Here is a 16,058-nt window from a genome sequence, read left to right as displayed (position 1 = left end):
AGTATTTACACTGTGGAGGCCAACAACACACAATAATACATGTAAGCTAGCTAAAGTCCAGAAAGGAAGTCCCTATAAGATAAACGTAAGCAAATATCGGGAGTAGCGGATAAAGTTGGGTCCACTTTAGCAAAGATACGGTACTAACATTACACAACTTTCACCACGTTTTCCTTACTGGAAAGAAAATAAAGTTATTATAATTGATAATATATTATATTATATATTTCATACAATTAAATGTATAGTATTTCAAAGCATACATATAGCTATGTTTCCATTTCAGGAAAATTTGGGGGAAGGCCATTAATAATAATCATAATCATCATTATTAGCAGCCATCTATTTAACAAGACAGCCGCTTCCGCCGATAGTATTACAGAGTGCGAACATAGTCCATAGCTGACTAATGTTAAAGGGGTAGTGTGGTGTAAAAGTTTTTTTTCACTAAATAACAAACATTACAAAGTTATACAACATTGTAATGTGTATTATTTAGGTAAATGGCCCCCTTTCCCATGTTTCAACCCCCCGCCGCTTGACCCGTAAGTGTAATTCTGCATACTAACAGAATTACTGTCGACCCCTTGAGTGACGGTCGCCATCTTGGGACGAGTACGTCACTCTTCAGGAGGCCGGCCTGACTGCTCCAGCCCTCCCTCATACCTCCCATGCTTCATCAGCTGTCATGAGATATCTTCTGTTATGCTCAGCCAATCACGACTGAGCAGCTGATGACGCATGAGAGGAGGGCCGGCATGGGGGAGGGCTGGAGCAGTCAGGCCGGCCTCCTGAAGATAATGTACTCGTCCCAAGATGGCGGCCGTCACTGAAAGGGTCCACAGTAATTCTCTGAGTATGCAGGATAAAATTTGTACAATTTCATCGGTCAAGTGAATTAGGCCTAATGTTATGTTCACACAATTTTTTTTTGTGGCCTTCTTTTTAGATGTCCATCTTTTGATAATGTGTGTGAACATAGACTGCTACAAATGACTTCGTATAAATACAAAACATTTAATAATACTGAAGACACTGTCCAATGCATTCAGAAGAAAAGGCTTTGTTTTATTTTTCACATTATGATTATGGCCTTGCAGGTTTTCCAACCAAAAACATTATTAAAGAAAAATGTTAGTATCAAAACATATGACTGCTGCTTTATTCACACACAGAGTAAAATAAAAGCAAACTACGGCTGCAATTCTGGCCTGTAGATTAAAAAATAACATCACGTGTATGTTCAACCTGATCATGTGAAATGCTTGGCTTTTATAGTACAATAAAATATATTGTATCTCTATTAATTGCATTGGAAAACTACAACAAATAACACTGTATGTCCAAAGCTGTTCAAATATATACAGGTATTGGATGATACACTTGACATCCTTACAAACACTGCAGTTGTGCAACACTTTACAATAATCTATACAATCATGTATATGAAAAGACTTAAAATACGATTTTTAATAAAATACATTGTAGCTTTTACTACAGCTAACCCTGTATACAAAATGTTTAACAAAAGCATAGTCTAAAGGAATATATTTACAACTCTATAGTCTACCTGGCAGTGATGATTTACCTATACTGGTTTGGATAGATCTTCATCTAGCCTGTTTTCTGGCGAGAAATCTGTAAGTTAAGCATCAAAGTAGTCTGTAGGTACAGTACCTAGGCACAAAAAGTAGTGCTCTGCTTGTACCTATTTTAACCATAAGCATGTTTAAACAAGTATATCATGATCGACAAGTCATATGGCTTTTGAGTTAACATGAAGCCCTTGGCATTGCAATCTCCTCTGACCGCACTTATATGTGCGGTTTCAGTAGGTGAAATATGCAAGGTGGATCAGTTTGTTCTTTGATCTTCTTTGATCAATGTTTTCTGACGCTGCATAGATCAGCTGCTCTGAAAGACCTGTGAGTCATATTTTCTGAAACTGGATCTATGGAGGATTCCCCTGCAAAAGAAAAAAAATCTTATATGTTTCACAAAGTGGTGGCTCATGTATCATGCATCTTAACCAATTCATATACAAACATCTCTCCTTTCAAAGGAAACTGTATTTCTAGTGCCCCTTGTTGGTGATTCCCTTGTAAGTAAATATCTGGCCCTTGCCTATAGGTGGCACTAATGAGTTTTCCTCTTTCTAGACTTATTTTCATTCTTTTTACTTAGGTCTTGCTCTAAAAACTCACAAGCATCTACAATTCTGCAAGGAAAATCAGAGAAGTAATATTCATATGTTTAAATAACAAAATAGAATTTTGACCTAAAGGTCAACTATCAGCAGGTTAGACAAATCTAACCTGCTGATATCCCCCTATTGTGCACGGGATGCCGAGGAGGAAGGTATGTGTCTTACCTTCCTCCTCGGGGCAGTTTTCAAGCAGTTAGTAGTTGAATACAGAGCACCGTTAGGAGCACTGATTATCATTAGGAGGAGCAGGCACTATCGGGGTGGGGCAGTGCTCCTAACGGTGCTCTGGGTACTGGATTCAACTACTAACTGTGAAAGAACAGATATAGATATTTCTATATCACCGGGGCTGTTTGTACTTTTCATCAATGTAGATAATACTGTTTGACTTTGCAGTCAACAAACGGATTTTCAGTTAATGAGACACCCCTTTCTATGGCATGAACAAAACACAGAACAAGCTCACTTGCAATTCCCTGCATGCCTTGAATACTTTCACCTAGCTCCAGCCATCTGTGAAGTGAAGGATGGTCCCTGCCCACAACTCTGAGAATCCTCAGTCTGTTTACAATCCACAGAAATAATGGCCCTATTGTCACCAAGCCATTTGTTAGCCGCAAACAAATTCAAAGCATCAACAAGTTTCCCACTGAACAAACAGAGTGTGACTCACTGGCAATGACATTGATAATGGACAGAAAGGAGACCCGGCAGTCACACAAGTGTTACAGGACACACACGAAGCATTACCAAGAAATACTTCTTCGACATTTGGCTGTGATTTATATAGCCTTTTTTTTTATCAAGAATAAGGAGTGTAAGGGCAAGATATTTCAAGTATTTGTAGTGGGGAGATAAGAATGTGAACTTTTGTATACAATCCAGGTGCCAAGTACATACCTCCGCTCATAAGGAAGATGTTAAGAGAGGTGTTAAAAGATTTGGAAAGCTGTACCTGAAATGAATAGATCTGCCCAAAGCTTGTATTTAGTTATATACCTAATAACTGTGCATCAGTTGTGATACAGTATGTCACTGCTATTCAAAATCACCTTAGAGGGCTGAGCATAACTGTGCTCAGCCAATCGCGGCTGAGCAGCTGATGACGCGGCAGAGGGCGGCCGGCACTAGGGGCGGTCGGAGCGGTTCGGCCGTCCGTCCAAAGATGACGCCATGGCACAAGATGGCGGACGGGGGTCGGCTAGAGGCAGGTATGTATAGAACACTACACTTCCGAGTCTGGTGGGGGGGGGAAGGGGGCGATTTACTAACATAACATACATTACAAAAATGTATAACTTTGTATTGTGTGTTATTTAGTGAATAATTGTTTAGCGCCGCACTACCCCTTTCAGCCAATTTTGCATTATGTGGATGGCTATTCATTTTTGTGGACCCTATGTAGTACTACCTTTCCTTTGCCATGGCTTTCCACGCCAAAATTAGATGACTGCTCTGGTGTAGGCCTCCCATGACACCAGCATAGCTCTGAGCCATTGAGGCATGGATTCCTTAGGATCTGTAAAGGTGAAGTGTGGCATCTGACACTATTAGGCTGGGTTCACACGCTGTAACTGTGCGGCTGTATTTTTTATGCGGCTGTAAATGTGCGGGTGAAACTCCGGCCGTGGGAAAAAATAGACATGCGGCTCAAAACATACGGTCATTTACTTGGAAATCTGGTTCAACTAAAAATAACAAATAAAATGTTAAGAAAGTGATGGAAACACCTCTGGATGCATCTGGGAAAGCAGGGAACACAGTTTACATGAATCGCTATTACCGGGGTTTGCGATCCTCTGCACTAATGCCGATGTCTCTCATGGTTAATATATTGAATTAATAAAACACATTTTCTGTCTAATAAAGTCCCTTTTATTGTTCAATAATTAAATGTAAACGATTCCATCATTTTGCAATTAAATATACTGTTAAAATAAATATATATATAAATAAATGTATATTTATATATATATTTATTTTTTGACAGTATATTTAATTGCACAATGATGGATTCGTTAGAATTAAATTATTGAACAAAGAAACTGTATTTATTTCAACGAAAATGTGTTTTATTAATTAAATATTAATTAGTACAGGAAGCTCTATAAGCCGTTAATTCATATGCCGGCAATAGAGCATTCTGTACTAATCATCACTTTACTTTAATGAAAACATCAAATGTTTCTTCTAATTATGTTATGACAATAGCATTATTAGAAGAAACCTTTAGAATTATATGTGCGCTCAGCTGATTGGCTGTTCGGCTGAGCGCACATATAATTAGCGGGTCCGCAGCACAGTGACTTCATTGTGCTGCGGACCAGCGAAGAGGACACATCAGGGTGAGTATAGAGCTCTCCCCACCCCCTCCCCGGCACTGCACCCCTCCCAGCAAGGAAGGGGGGGTCAGTTAACCCCTTCCTTGCTGGGATGGGTGCAGTCTGACATCAGTCTGGCCCCCAGGGGGTTAAGGGGGATGCAATACATCCTCCCTTAACCCCTTGGGGGTCAGACTGTAAGCAGCGATCTGTAAAGATGCTGCATACTGTAAGGTGCACAACACCGCTCACAATGATGGGTGTTGTGCTCCTGTTTGTGTGTTTTTTGTGTGTTTCTCCCTTTTTGTTTTTCAGATATCGGTATCCTGGGGATTACGTCGGATTCCATGGACTACGTCGATGACCAGCGGTTGTTCTTTGAATTTTTATAATAAAATGGTCAATGAGGGGTGTGGGGGTGTTTTTATTTGAATAAAAAAATATTTTAAACTTGTGTCTTGTCTTTATTTCTTTACTTTATAGACTTAGTAGTGGAAGCCGTCTAATAGACGGAATCCATTACTAAGTTGGGGCCCCCATTATTACCCCAGTACCCAATGCCACCAGGGGTACTGGGAAGAGCCGGGTGCTAGTGGTCCCGGAGCGTCAATATTGGCGCTCCTGAACCGGGCGGCAGCAGGCTGGTAAGATTTAGGCTGGGGAGGGCCTAAACCAATGGCTCTTCCCACCCTGGTGTTACCAGGCTGCTGTCGTTTGGTTTTTAACCCGGCTGGTTATAAAAATAGGGGGGACCCTATGCGGTTTTTTAAAATTATTTATTTATTTAAAAAAAAACGCATAGGGTCCCCCCTATTTTTATAACCAGCCGGGTTAAAAACCAAACGACAGCAGCCTGGTAACACCAGGGTGGGAAGAGCCATTGGTTTAGGCCCTCCCCAGCCTAAATCTTACCAGCCTGCTGCCGCCCGGTCCAGGAGCGCCAATATTGACGCTCCGGGACCACTGGCACCCGGCTCTTCCCAGTACCCCTGGTGGCATTGGGTACTGGTGTAATAATGGGGGGGTTAGTGTTAGCCATTTTATACCGGCTAACACTAGGCCCCGACTTAGTAATGGATTCCGTCTATTAGACGGCTTCCACTACTAAGTCTATAAAGTAAAGAAATAAAGACAAGACACAAGTTTAAAATATTTTTTTATTCAAATAAAAACACCCCCACACCCCTCATTGACCATTTTATTATAAAAATTCAAAGAACAACCGCTGGTCATCGACGTAGTCCATGGAATCCGACGTAATCCCCAGGATACCGATATCTGAAAAACAAAAAGGGAGAAACACACAAAAAACACACAAACAGGAGCACAACACCCATCATTGTGAGCGGTGTTGTGCACCTTACAGTATGCAGCATCTTTACAGATCGCTGCTTACAGTCTGGCCCCCAAGGGGTTAAGGGAGGATGTACTGCATCCCCCTTAACCCCTTGGGGGCCAGACTGATGTCAGACTGCACCCATCCCAGCAAGGAAGGGGTTAACTGACCCCCCCTTCCTTGCTGGGAGGGGGTGGGGAGAGCTCTATACTCACCATCCGATGTCCCGATGTTGTCTCTTCGCTGGTCCGCAGCACAATGAAGTCACTGTACTGCGGACCGGGTAATTATATGTGCGCTCAGCCGAACAGCCAATCAGCTGAGCGCACATATAATTCTAAATGTTTCTTCTAATAATGCTATTGTGATAACATAATTAGAAGAAACATTTGATGTTTTCATTAAAGTAAAGTGATGATTAGTACAGAATGCTCTATTGCCGGGAATATGAATTAACGGCTTATAGAGCTTCCTGTACTAATTAATATTTAATGAATAAAACACATTTTCGTGGAAATAAATTCTGTTTCGTTGGTCAATAATTTAATTCTAACGAATCCATCATTGTGCAATTCAATATACTGTCAAAAAATAAATATATAGATAAATATACATTTATTTATATATCTATTTATTTTAACAGTATATTTAATTGCAAAATGATGGATTCGTTAGAAATAAATTATTGACCAACGAAAGTGTCTTGATTACAAAGAAAATGTGTTTTAGTAATTTAATATATTAACTATTAGAGGCATCGGCATTCGGCATCATTGCCGGCTATTTTTGAAGTACTCCGTACGGACCGCCTGTCAATCCTCGGCCGCATGTTCAGCCGCAAACAATGGTCTTGTTCATTTTTTACGGGTCCGTTTACGATAGGGCCGTAGATTCAGACATAGTGTGCACTGTGCAGCCGCATATCCTATACTTCCAAGCATACACACGAACCACCAAAAATACCGTCGCACAATTACAGCCGCAAATACAGCTGCACTGTTACAACGTGTGAATAAAAGGTCAAGTTGACAGTAAATAAGCCATGTAAGCTGTAAGGTATGATTTCCATAGATTGGTCTCCCTATCCCAAAGATGTACCATAAGGAAGATCTGGGGAATTACTTTCTTTATAGATACACTTTTGTTGAGTGCCAGCATTAAGTGGTGACATGGGCCTCTGCTGCCACCAACATTTGCGTCAGGTACTGCAAGGCTGTCTTTATATATAAAGAAAAAAATATAAATTTAATTACACATTAATATAACTTTATTAAAGCAATCGATAAGTGTTAAAATATGTTTTGCATCTCCAGAGTACCCCTTTAACTTCACCTGTCAGTGTTTTTTATGTTATGTTTTATCAATATTATCAATGTATATTTTCCATATTCACTACTCATATAACACTGCTAAACAATGCCTAAATATTAAAGGCTTTAACATTTAAGTCCATGATGGTGCAGAGAAGTAAAGGGTTACATCAACTCGGGTTGCTCCTAAAGTCCAATCCTCGATGCCTCCAAAGAAAAAAGGCCCAGGGAAAGTGGCCAAGTGGCCATTGTGTTTTTTATCAGTGGCCATTGTGTTATCCTCTGATACTAGCTCTACTATGTAACAATAGGAAACTGATCATTATGACAAATACACAGCAATAAGGGACCTTTAGATGGAGTAATACTGGTAACAGCACTAAAGCATTTGCACTAATCTGAAAGTAGGTCTGCAAAAATTGCATTTCTCTATATTGATTTGGCAGGCATACAAGATCTCTAAAGTTTCCTTTAAATTCAATAAAGCAATTCTTTTTGATCGTATCACTAGCTCTGAGGCCTAGAAATGGAACTAAACTGAAGTTTATACCTTATATAATTTAATACACTCTCTATAATAATACAACTGCTATTTAATGGATTTGTTATTGAGTATACACTGTTATTTCCGGAGTATACAGGAACCATGAGAAAATTGATTATTGGGTATATAATAAAACTTTCTATGGCTGCATCCTGCCACATTAATACTTCCTGTATGCATGTCTGACCGCGCTGTAACATTTACCTTGTATCACTTGGAGTCTTTACCAATGGTTTGTACAAGTCAGGAATCTTGCGCTCAATCATGGGTCGGAGATTCTCCTTCAACCTACTGTAATTCTTCTTTAGCTCTTGCTGATATTCCTTCTGCTCAAAAGTTATCAGTCTCTTGTTTTTCTCTACTGCCTCTCCACACCTGCAGAAGGAATAAGGTATGTCTACGTATAAATAAATACATAAATGGTTGGAGACATTTTTTTGTAAAAGTCGTAGTAAATACTTAGGGTGAGTTGAGCATTGCAATCGTCTTCAGTAATTTAATGTAGTCCTGCTGTCCTGCTCTTACCCCAACCACTAAGGCCTCCAACTAAGTGACAGTCCCTTCATTGACCAAGTGCACTGGGCTTAAAGGGAACCTGTCACCCCCCGTGCCGGGGTGACAGGCTCCCGACCCCCCGTTAGAGCCCCCTATACTTACCTAATCCCGCCGGGTCCCGCTTCTGGAGGTGGTCGGGTGATGAAGATCTCAGCCGCTGCAGCCTGGCGCACACGCTGAGAGATGAGTCCAACACCCATAGAGAATGACAGGAGAGTCCAGCGCTCCGTCATTCTCTATGGGTGTTGGACTCATCTCTCAGCGCGCGCGCCGGGCTGCAGCGGCTGAGATCTTCATCACCCGACCACCTCCAGAAGCGGGACCTGGCGGGATTAGGTAAGTATAGGGGGCTCTAACGGGGGGTCGGGAGCCTGTCACCCCGGCACGGGGGGTGACAGGTTCCCTTTAAGGGCCTATTACATGGGCTGACATTGGCCAGGAGCATTGGTAAAAATGCTCCTTCCACCGATAATCGGCCCAAGTAAAACTGACAACGATCAACTGAGAACCGGAAAAACGTCCAACCCTCAGCTGATCGTATATTTTGAACTGCTTTATTGGCTGCATATTTTCCTGTGTAAACAGAGGATGTGCGGCCTATAGCAAAGGGAAACTGACAGCACAGCCATGCATATTCCCGTAATGCCAGTTTCCAGATCACACATGCAGGGCATACATACCTAGTGTGCTGCTGTGTGATCTGGCATCCTGCTCTCCCATCCTGCTCTTTGGCCGCCGGTAGAATCTTTAGGAATGATTGACAGGCAGAGGAGGTGGGGGAGTCAGCCACAGAGCAGAACGGAAGAGCTGGAGAGCGGGATTCCGGATTACACAGCAGCGCACTAAGTATGTATGTACTGCATGTGTGATCTGGAAACCGACACCATGGGTATATGCGCAGTTGTGCTTTAAGTTTTCATGGCCACACGAAAGATGCAATGATTGTTTGTACAGCCCATACTCTTGGTTATTGTGCCGTGTAAAGGCACTACAAACTAGTCCAAAGACAGAAGTCAGAAAACAAGGCAGACTATCAAAACCAGGAGACAGTAGTAGTAGTAGTAGTAAGTAGTAGTGCAAAATCAGAGTACAAAAGCAATGTTGGTAAACAGGCAACATGTCAAATCAGGCATGTACATTAGGTCAAATTCAGCAGGCAAAAGGTATGGTCAGAAAACAAGGCAGACAGTGGATCCAGGCAAAGTAGAATCAGAGGAATGCTATTGTAAAACCAACCATGGATGGACATAGGTGAGATCCAGCTGCTGCTAGTTTAAATAGAGTACTGGGATGAGGGCACTAAGCCTGACTGGCCCAGTGTCCCTGTACTCAGATTGGACAGTCTGCCCTGCCTCCTGCTCTGACGTCCAGCCCTACTGATGTCAGAGAGGGTTCAGGTGATGCTACACAGAAGTCAGTAATACTGCTGGTGGCAGATGAGTTCATCAACAATACAACATTATGTACTCCGTGGATGGATCAGTAAGGCATGATCAGGAAATCTAAGGTTATCCAAGTTATTGGAAGACTGTCACAGATAAATCAATTGAGAAATATTCAAGTGACTCCTAAAATACATTCCTACCAAACTAAACAATTTAGAGGACACTGACTCCTTTGCCTTGAAAAATAAACAGAGTAGGACATGCCCTCCATTTTCTTGGGAACTACTGTAAAGTTTGCCTATTCATTAAAGAAATATAATAAAGACAACACAGACAACAAATCATGGCAGGCTAACTTCATTTACGTCACAAGTCTCAATAAAGAAAGGCATGCATAAATAACATGCTATATAACACAGCAGGAAACCTAGGAGAGCTCAGACATAAGGAGACACATACCGCATAATGAATTCCTTGAAACACAGTCTGAGCTTGTTGTGATGTCGATATAGTTTAGGGTCAGCAGGGATTTCAGCCAGAAACACTTGAGCTACCTCTAGTGGCCCCTGGTATACATATATAGATGACAATAAAAAAAATAGTATTACTATCACTGCTAGTAGAAAATAATTGATAATGTGGACCAAATCTTAAGGCCCTATTCCATGGAACGATTATCGTCCGTATTCGGCCGATATCGGCCGCTACGGACGATAATCGTCCCGTGGAATAGAGTGCAATGATCAGCCGACATCGTTCATCTGCTGCCGTCGCTCCGTTGAATAGGAGCATTGGCAGCAGACGCTGCTGTATCCTATGGGCTGCCCGGACGATCAGCGATCACCCGGGCAGCCCCCCCGCAGCTCCCCGCCGCCCCTCCCGCACTCACCCGCTCGCTGCAGCCACGTTGAATAGCGGCGGCAGCGAGCGGGGAACGAGGAGCAAACGAGCGCTGAGAGCGCTCATTTGCTCCTCTAAACGACCCGTGAAATAGGGCCATTACAACAAGAATACAGGACAAAAGTCTGATGCCCTAGGCTAAGCAAAGCATATGTATAAATATGAAATACCAGCGGAAGGACGTGAGTCAATTTCTTGAAATAATTATTCTGTGCTTTGATTTGCACACACACCTGATTTACTGTCGCTCCTACAGAACCTTGCAGCACCATCTGGAGCATTTTTGCATCTGGAGGTTCCTGGCTGGTAGCAACAGCTAGTTCAAGAGTTTTCTTTTGCATGTCTTCTATGGCGACTTCAATAGGAGTCAATATAAACTAGAGAAAAACAACTTGTTATGTGTAATACACAAAGGAAATGTATACTTATACATACATATGTACATGCACATACAGCAGTTACATTGTTACTGTCATTTAAAAAAAAACACTTTCCTACATGTGAAAAGCTTTGAGTGTTTAGACCCCCACTAATCTGTAGATATTGTTTTGTACATCAAGACTGAGATTGCAGGGATCCAGGGAGAGAAGTGGATAGCCACAAGCTTACCCTGACTATATGTGCTTCTCCCAGCTTTATCTAGATCGGTGCAGGTCTGAACACTCCCCAATGTATAAAAACTTTTGGCTAGTGTAGTAAGGACAGATAGCTGTTATGTACACTTAACCTCCAAGCAGAGGACTGTACTATGGTAGGTCTGCTACTGTAACGCCTGGTGTAGTGGATCCTCTGTACCGTCACTAGCGATGGCATAAACCGCACCAGGGAGTCTAAGGGGCCGCTGGTTTTCACCAGAGCCCGCCGCAAGGCGGGATGGACTTGCTGCGGCAGGCGACCCCCAGGTCGCTACCCCTGGCTTGGTTGCTAGTGACGGCAGGCGAGGTGTGGCAGGAGCAGTAGGCAGGTGATAGTGCTGGCAGTGGTCGATAGGCATCACCGCGGATGACAGGCGGAGCACAGGAACAATGGACTAGGCAGCGGACAGGAACTAAGGACGGGCACAGCGGACAGGAACTAAGGACAGGGACAGCGGACAGGAACAACAGGGAGCTGGGCCAAACGCTATGGGAAGCATGTAGAGGCTCCAACACGAGGGACAGGGCATGCTGGGATTTATAGGGAGTGACTTAGTGCAACTTCCAATTAGGGGTGGACTGGCCCTTTAAATCTGAGACAGCCGGGGACGCGCGCGCGTCGGCCGGGACTGACGGTGACAGGAGCGGGGCGAGGTAAGGCGCCCCCCGGGGCCGAACTAGTAGCAGCGCCGGGTCCCTGCACATGGACCCCGGCGGCTGCATGGGGCAGAGGGAGGTTGCGGCGGCGGCCCGGAGCACGGGCCGCCGCCACAGCTGTGACAGCTACTGCATGAATATTCATACACATACCTCCATGTTTTGATAATAAGACGAGTACTTGATGATGTGTCAGGTGACAAATTTATCCCTGCTACTCCAACAGACTCAACCTGCTGCTACTGTATGCCAAGTCAGTGCTCCCATTATTCTTTAGTAGTTTCCAAACAGCATGCCCATTAGGCTATGACATGTATATTGAGTATGTGCAATTGTTAAAATTTTCACTATTCAATACAGCTGTCAGAGCTAAATATTCCATCTCTTTCCATTATAATAGTTCTCTATTGTTTACAAAATGTTTGTCGTCACACTCCTGCCATCATACAGCGTCTGTAAGTCAACATAAGTCTATTGTCTGCTGGCAGTCTATAGTTGCCAATGTATACACCATGGAGCACACAGTGACATTGTCAGGATCAGGACTGTTCTGTCTCATTACTTCAAAGGATAAGTTCTGGAAAATCCCTGGCTATAAAAGCAAGTCTCATTTACTCCCCTGCTCCTTGCCATCTTTGTCTTGCTGTAGACCTATAGAGACCAGTTACTAGAGCGAGCCAGAGATCGCAGCGAGCTGGGGAGTTAAGAGCATATCTAATTATTCGTGGGGGTCTGAACACCCAGGTCCCAACCGTTCAATACTTTTGAACTGTCTCTAGGAGAGGGACACTAAAGCCCCTATTACACAGAGCGTCGAGAGGGAGCAAGTGAGTGCAGACCTGTCAGGTCAGCCCTCGCTTGCCCCTCAATCCCTGCTCGCTGCCGGCGCTATTACATGCCTCAGCAGCAAGCGGGTAAGCAGGGGGGGGGGGCAGTCCGGGTAATCGCTGAATTGTCTGGGCAGCCCATAGAAAATAGTGGTGGCCTGCGTCCACCGCTTCTTTTACACAAAGTGATGGCAGCATATCGCTGCTATGCTCATCGTTGAACTTTCAACATGTTGAAAGACAACGATCAGCCGACGGCTGATCCTTGTCTTCTATTACACGGAACGATTATCTTCCGTAACAGTCGTATCGACCAAATACGGCCGATAATCTCTTTGTGTAATAGGGTCTTTAGGAATTATAAATCTTTTGCTTAAAATTTTGCTTCACAAGTTTTACTCTTTCATACAGCTTTTTACCTCTTCTTTCTGGATGACATTAATGCGGGTCTTGATGTAAGGAAAAGCATGCATTGTGGTCAGAATGGTCTTCCTTTTGTACTGCTCACTAAGGTCTCCTCGAGGACGTCCATCAAGAGTAAAAGGTGTGGTATACATAAATCGGCGTAGGTTGTAGTTCTTCTCAAAATAAGTCATCCTATATTTCATTTCATACTCCTCAAAGTATGGCTCCACAAATGTAATCTGGATGTAGGCCTGAAAACCATAGTCTGGTGTCAAGTAACATAGCATCACTGGTTTATAAGCACTCATGGTTTATTAATCATTATATTACTATATTTGTGGAAAAGCAAAAGGTAATCTGGAAAGAACTTTTACAAGCATTACATTCAGCCTAAACCTTGGAACATTGAGGCTTTTGTAATCTGAGTAGTTCCAATTGATGTGCTGATTAGTTGTAATAACCCTTAATTGCTATATAGGGGATGTGTAAAGGCCAAATGAAGCCATAACCCTTACAGAGTTGAATGTAAAACTTGTGACTAACGGTAAGGGGTTGTATAGTGCATATGGATGTATACAGCTTCCAACAATCCAAATATAATAAGATTATAGTAAGAACCTAAACTCACCATAGTGGTGGCTGCAGTAGATTATGCAACAGAAACATACAATTTCACACACACACACACACACACACACACGTGCTACCTTATTGGGATCCAGTTTTGACTTATCCACAGGAGCAGAGTCTTTAATCACTTCCACCATATTTTCTCCAAAGCAATTACCATAAAATCCCTACAGAGGTAATAAAAAGTAATAGTTTATAGTCATTTACTTTATAACATGTATTATTTTTAATTTAATTGTTAGATATTGGGATCTCAAGAAATAATAAAGGGGTATTCTGGTGAACTGGTGAACATTTATCTAAAAATCTGCACAGCCTAAAGAAAAATATATATAAAAACACATACTTACCTTTCTCTCTTACCTCACCCCTGCCACCTCTGTTCTCACCAAGCCAGTCCCACTGTACAGCACTTCCTGTATTTGGGGTTGGTATGTGGAACTGTCTGTCTAGCCAATCAGTGGCCTCAAACACAGAAAGTGCTGTGCGGCTTCCTGTGTGGTGGTGGGGAAGCAAGTAAACTGAGTATGTTTTCTACCAGTTTGAGCATAATTATTGATAAAAGTTCTTCCCTGGAAGACCCCTTTAATCCTCACTGAATATTTACTGAAATTAACATACAATATACTGTAAAGTAGTGGTTATAGATGTCACCTGCTCCAGTAACTCCATAATGGAGATAACCAGTCTACACTTCATAGTCAACCTCAGCCTTATCCTAATCCCATAATCAGATATAAAGCAGCATGCTGATGACTTTATACTTATTGTCATAATATTGGGGAGGAGAACCTTACATTGAATACCCATTTGAGGAATATGCACACTGTGGAATCCCTTCGGAATGCCCCTCGCGGATTGCGTGGCTCACACTAGCTTGCGGAACTTGTTCATTCTTTGGACGGATGGCGAAATCCACCCGTGCATAGAATGGAGTCTATGGCATGGGGTCCGAGAGCGGGTGCGAGCTGCGGAATCCGCAACTGATTTTCAGTTGTCATTCTGTAGTGTGCACATACCCCTAGAGGGGAGCTATCAGCCAGTTAGATCCTCGGTCCAGAGCACTGCCACACCCCCATAGTGCCAGCACTATTAACGGTGCTCTGGAAGGAGAAAAATTAGGGACATGCCTTCCTCCACGGTGTCCTGTGCGCAATAAGGGGTTATATTCGTCTAATCTGATAGTTCCCCTTTAAGCTCACTGTTTTTACAATAGAATGCACAGACCTAGAAAATTAGTATTAAATCTATGGGACCATGCAAGGATGGAAGGCATCGCCGATCAGCGAGATCAGAGTGTATTTGCAGTGCCTTTAGAGAGCACAATTAATCGCTCTGCCGGGCCAAACAAAAGATCACTGTATCGCTCATGTGGCCATTTAAATATATTGTTGTCGGTCGCACATTTACACGGAAGATGTGTGGCTGATCTATTTTGCCATGGCATAATAGGTGCGATCAACAGAGGATCAGGATTTTTCCCACTCCTTAGCTGATCGCTGACGCTTTTGCACTTTAATACGCTCCTTCAGGCAAAGGACCGTTTCCAGCAATGCTCATTGCCAATAATCAGCGATTTAGGGTGTGTTCACACGTACAGGATCTGCAGCAGATTTGATGGCGCAGATTTGCTTTTAATCTAATCTGGGCCATCAAATATGCTGCGGATCTGCAGCAGATTCAAGTCAGCGCCATCAAATCTGTTGCAGATGCTGTACGTGTGAACGCACACTTAAAGTCAATACTGTAGAAACTAAAATTGAAGAAGGCAGTTTACCTCTAGTCGGTGGGAAATCTCCGCGAGTTTAGTGATTGTTGGTTCTTTGTAAATATACTCCTGTTCATTTAGGTCACCAAACTTTAGTCCATAAAATCCTACACGGAAATATGTGCCAAACATTCTCTTTTGCCCCTGTTGCATCAAAATAACATGTTAATTACATGGTTAACATAGAGTTTTTCTATAAAAAGCATGGCTGATCAAGCAGCTATGTAATGTGTATGGGCTTAGGCTCTAAATGACATGTCGCTGCTTCCAACAATAATTCATATATCTAATAAAAGGAACTCATGGACAGGTACCTTGGTTATTATTCGGTCATATGCCTTCTTCAGTTTCTCATGGGTGGAAGAGAGCTTACGGAAGTCTCGATGAGCCTCAAGAACAGGGATGACAATTTTGTAGACCTCATTTACAGTCTCATAGAATCCTGCCTATAGAAAATGGTGCATTTGGAGTTACAATACTAAATACATACATTTTCATTCAGTTTTGACCTTTAAGAGGTTGTAAAAAAAAAATTAACTTCCCCCCTATCTATAACTAGATTTAGGCTGGGTTCACACA

The 16,058-nt window shown here is 42.7% G+C and overlaps 1 protein-coding gene across 3 annotated transcripts in view; it reads right to left on the bottom strand.

Moving 5' to 3' along the window:
• Positions 1–997: 997 nt before the first annotated feature.
• DOCK8 (dedicator of cytokinesis 8) overlaps positions 998–16,058 on the bottom strand; it is a 104,757-nt gene continuing 89,696 nt past the window's right edge. For all 3 annotated transcript variants that reach the window (XM_069961889.1, XM_069961887.1, XM_069961888.1), the window contains exons 41-48: positions 15,794–15,925; positions 15,489–15,623; positions 13,789–13,878; positions 13,096–13,332; positions 10,791–10,934; positions 10,117–10,223; positions 7,922–8,092; positions 998–1,966 (exon numbers count right to left, since the gene is read on the bottom strand). In XM_069961889.1, coding sequence (XP_069817990.1) covers positions 1,906–1,966; positions 7,922–8,092; positions 10,117–10,223; positions 10,791–10,934; positions 13,096–13,332; positions 13,789–13,878; positions 15,489–15,623; positions 15,794–15,925 — 1,077 coding nt within the window. In that variant the 3' untranslated portion in view covers positions 998–1,905. The remainder of the gene's footprint in view (positions 1,967–7,921; positions 8,093–10,116; positions 10,224–10,790; positions 10,935–13,095; positions 13,333–13,788; positions 13,879–15,488; positions 15,624–15,793; positions 15,926–16,058) is intronic.

This window comes from Dendropsophus ebraccatus, chromosome 3, assembly GCF_027789765.1.
Source record: "Dendropsophus ebraccatus isolate aDenEbr1 chromosome 3, aDenEbr1.pat, whole genome shotgun sequence".
Classification (NCBI taxonomy): domain Eukaryota; kingdom Metazoa; phylum Chordata; class Amphibia; order Anura; family Hylidae; genus Dendropsophus; species Dendropsophus ebraccatus.
The sequence above is the reverse complement of the archived record's forward strand: the minus strand, read 5'-3'. Positions and strand labels throughout refer to the sequence as shown.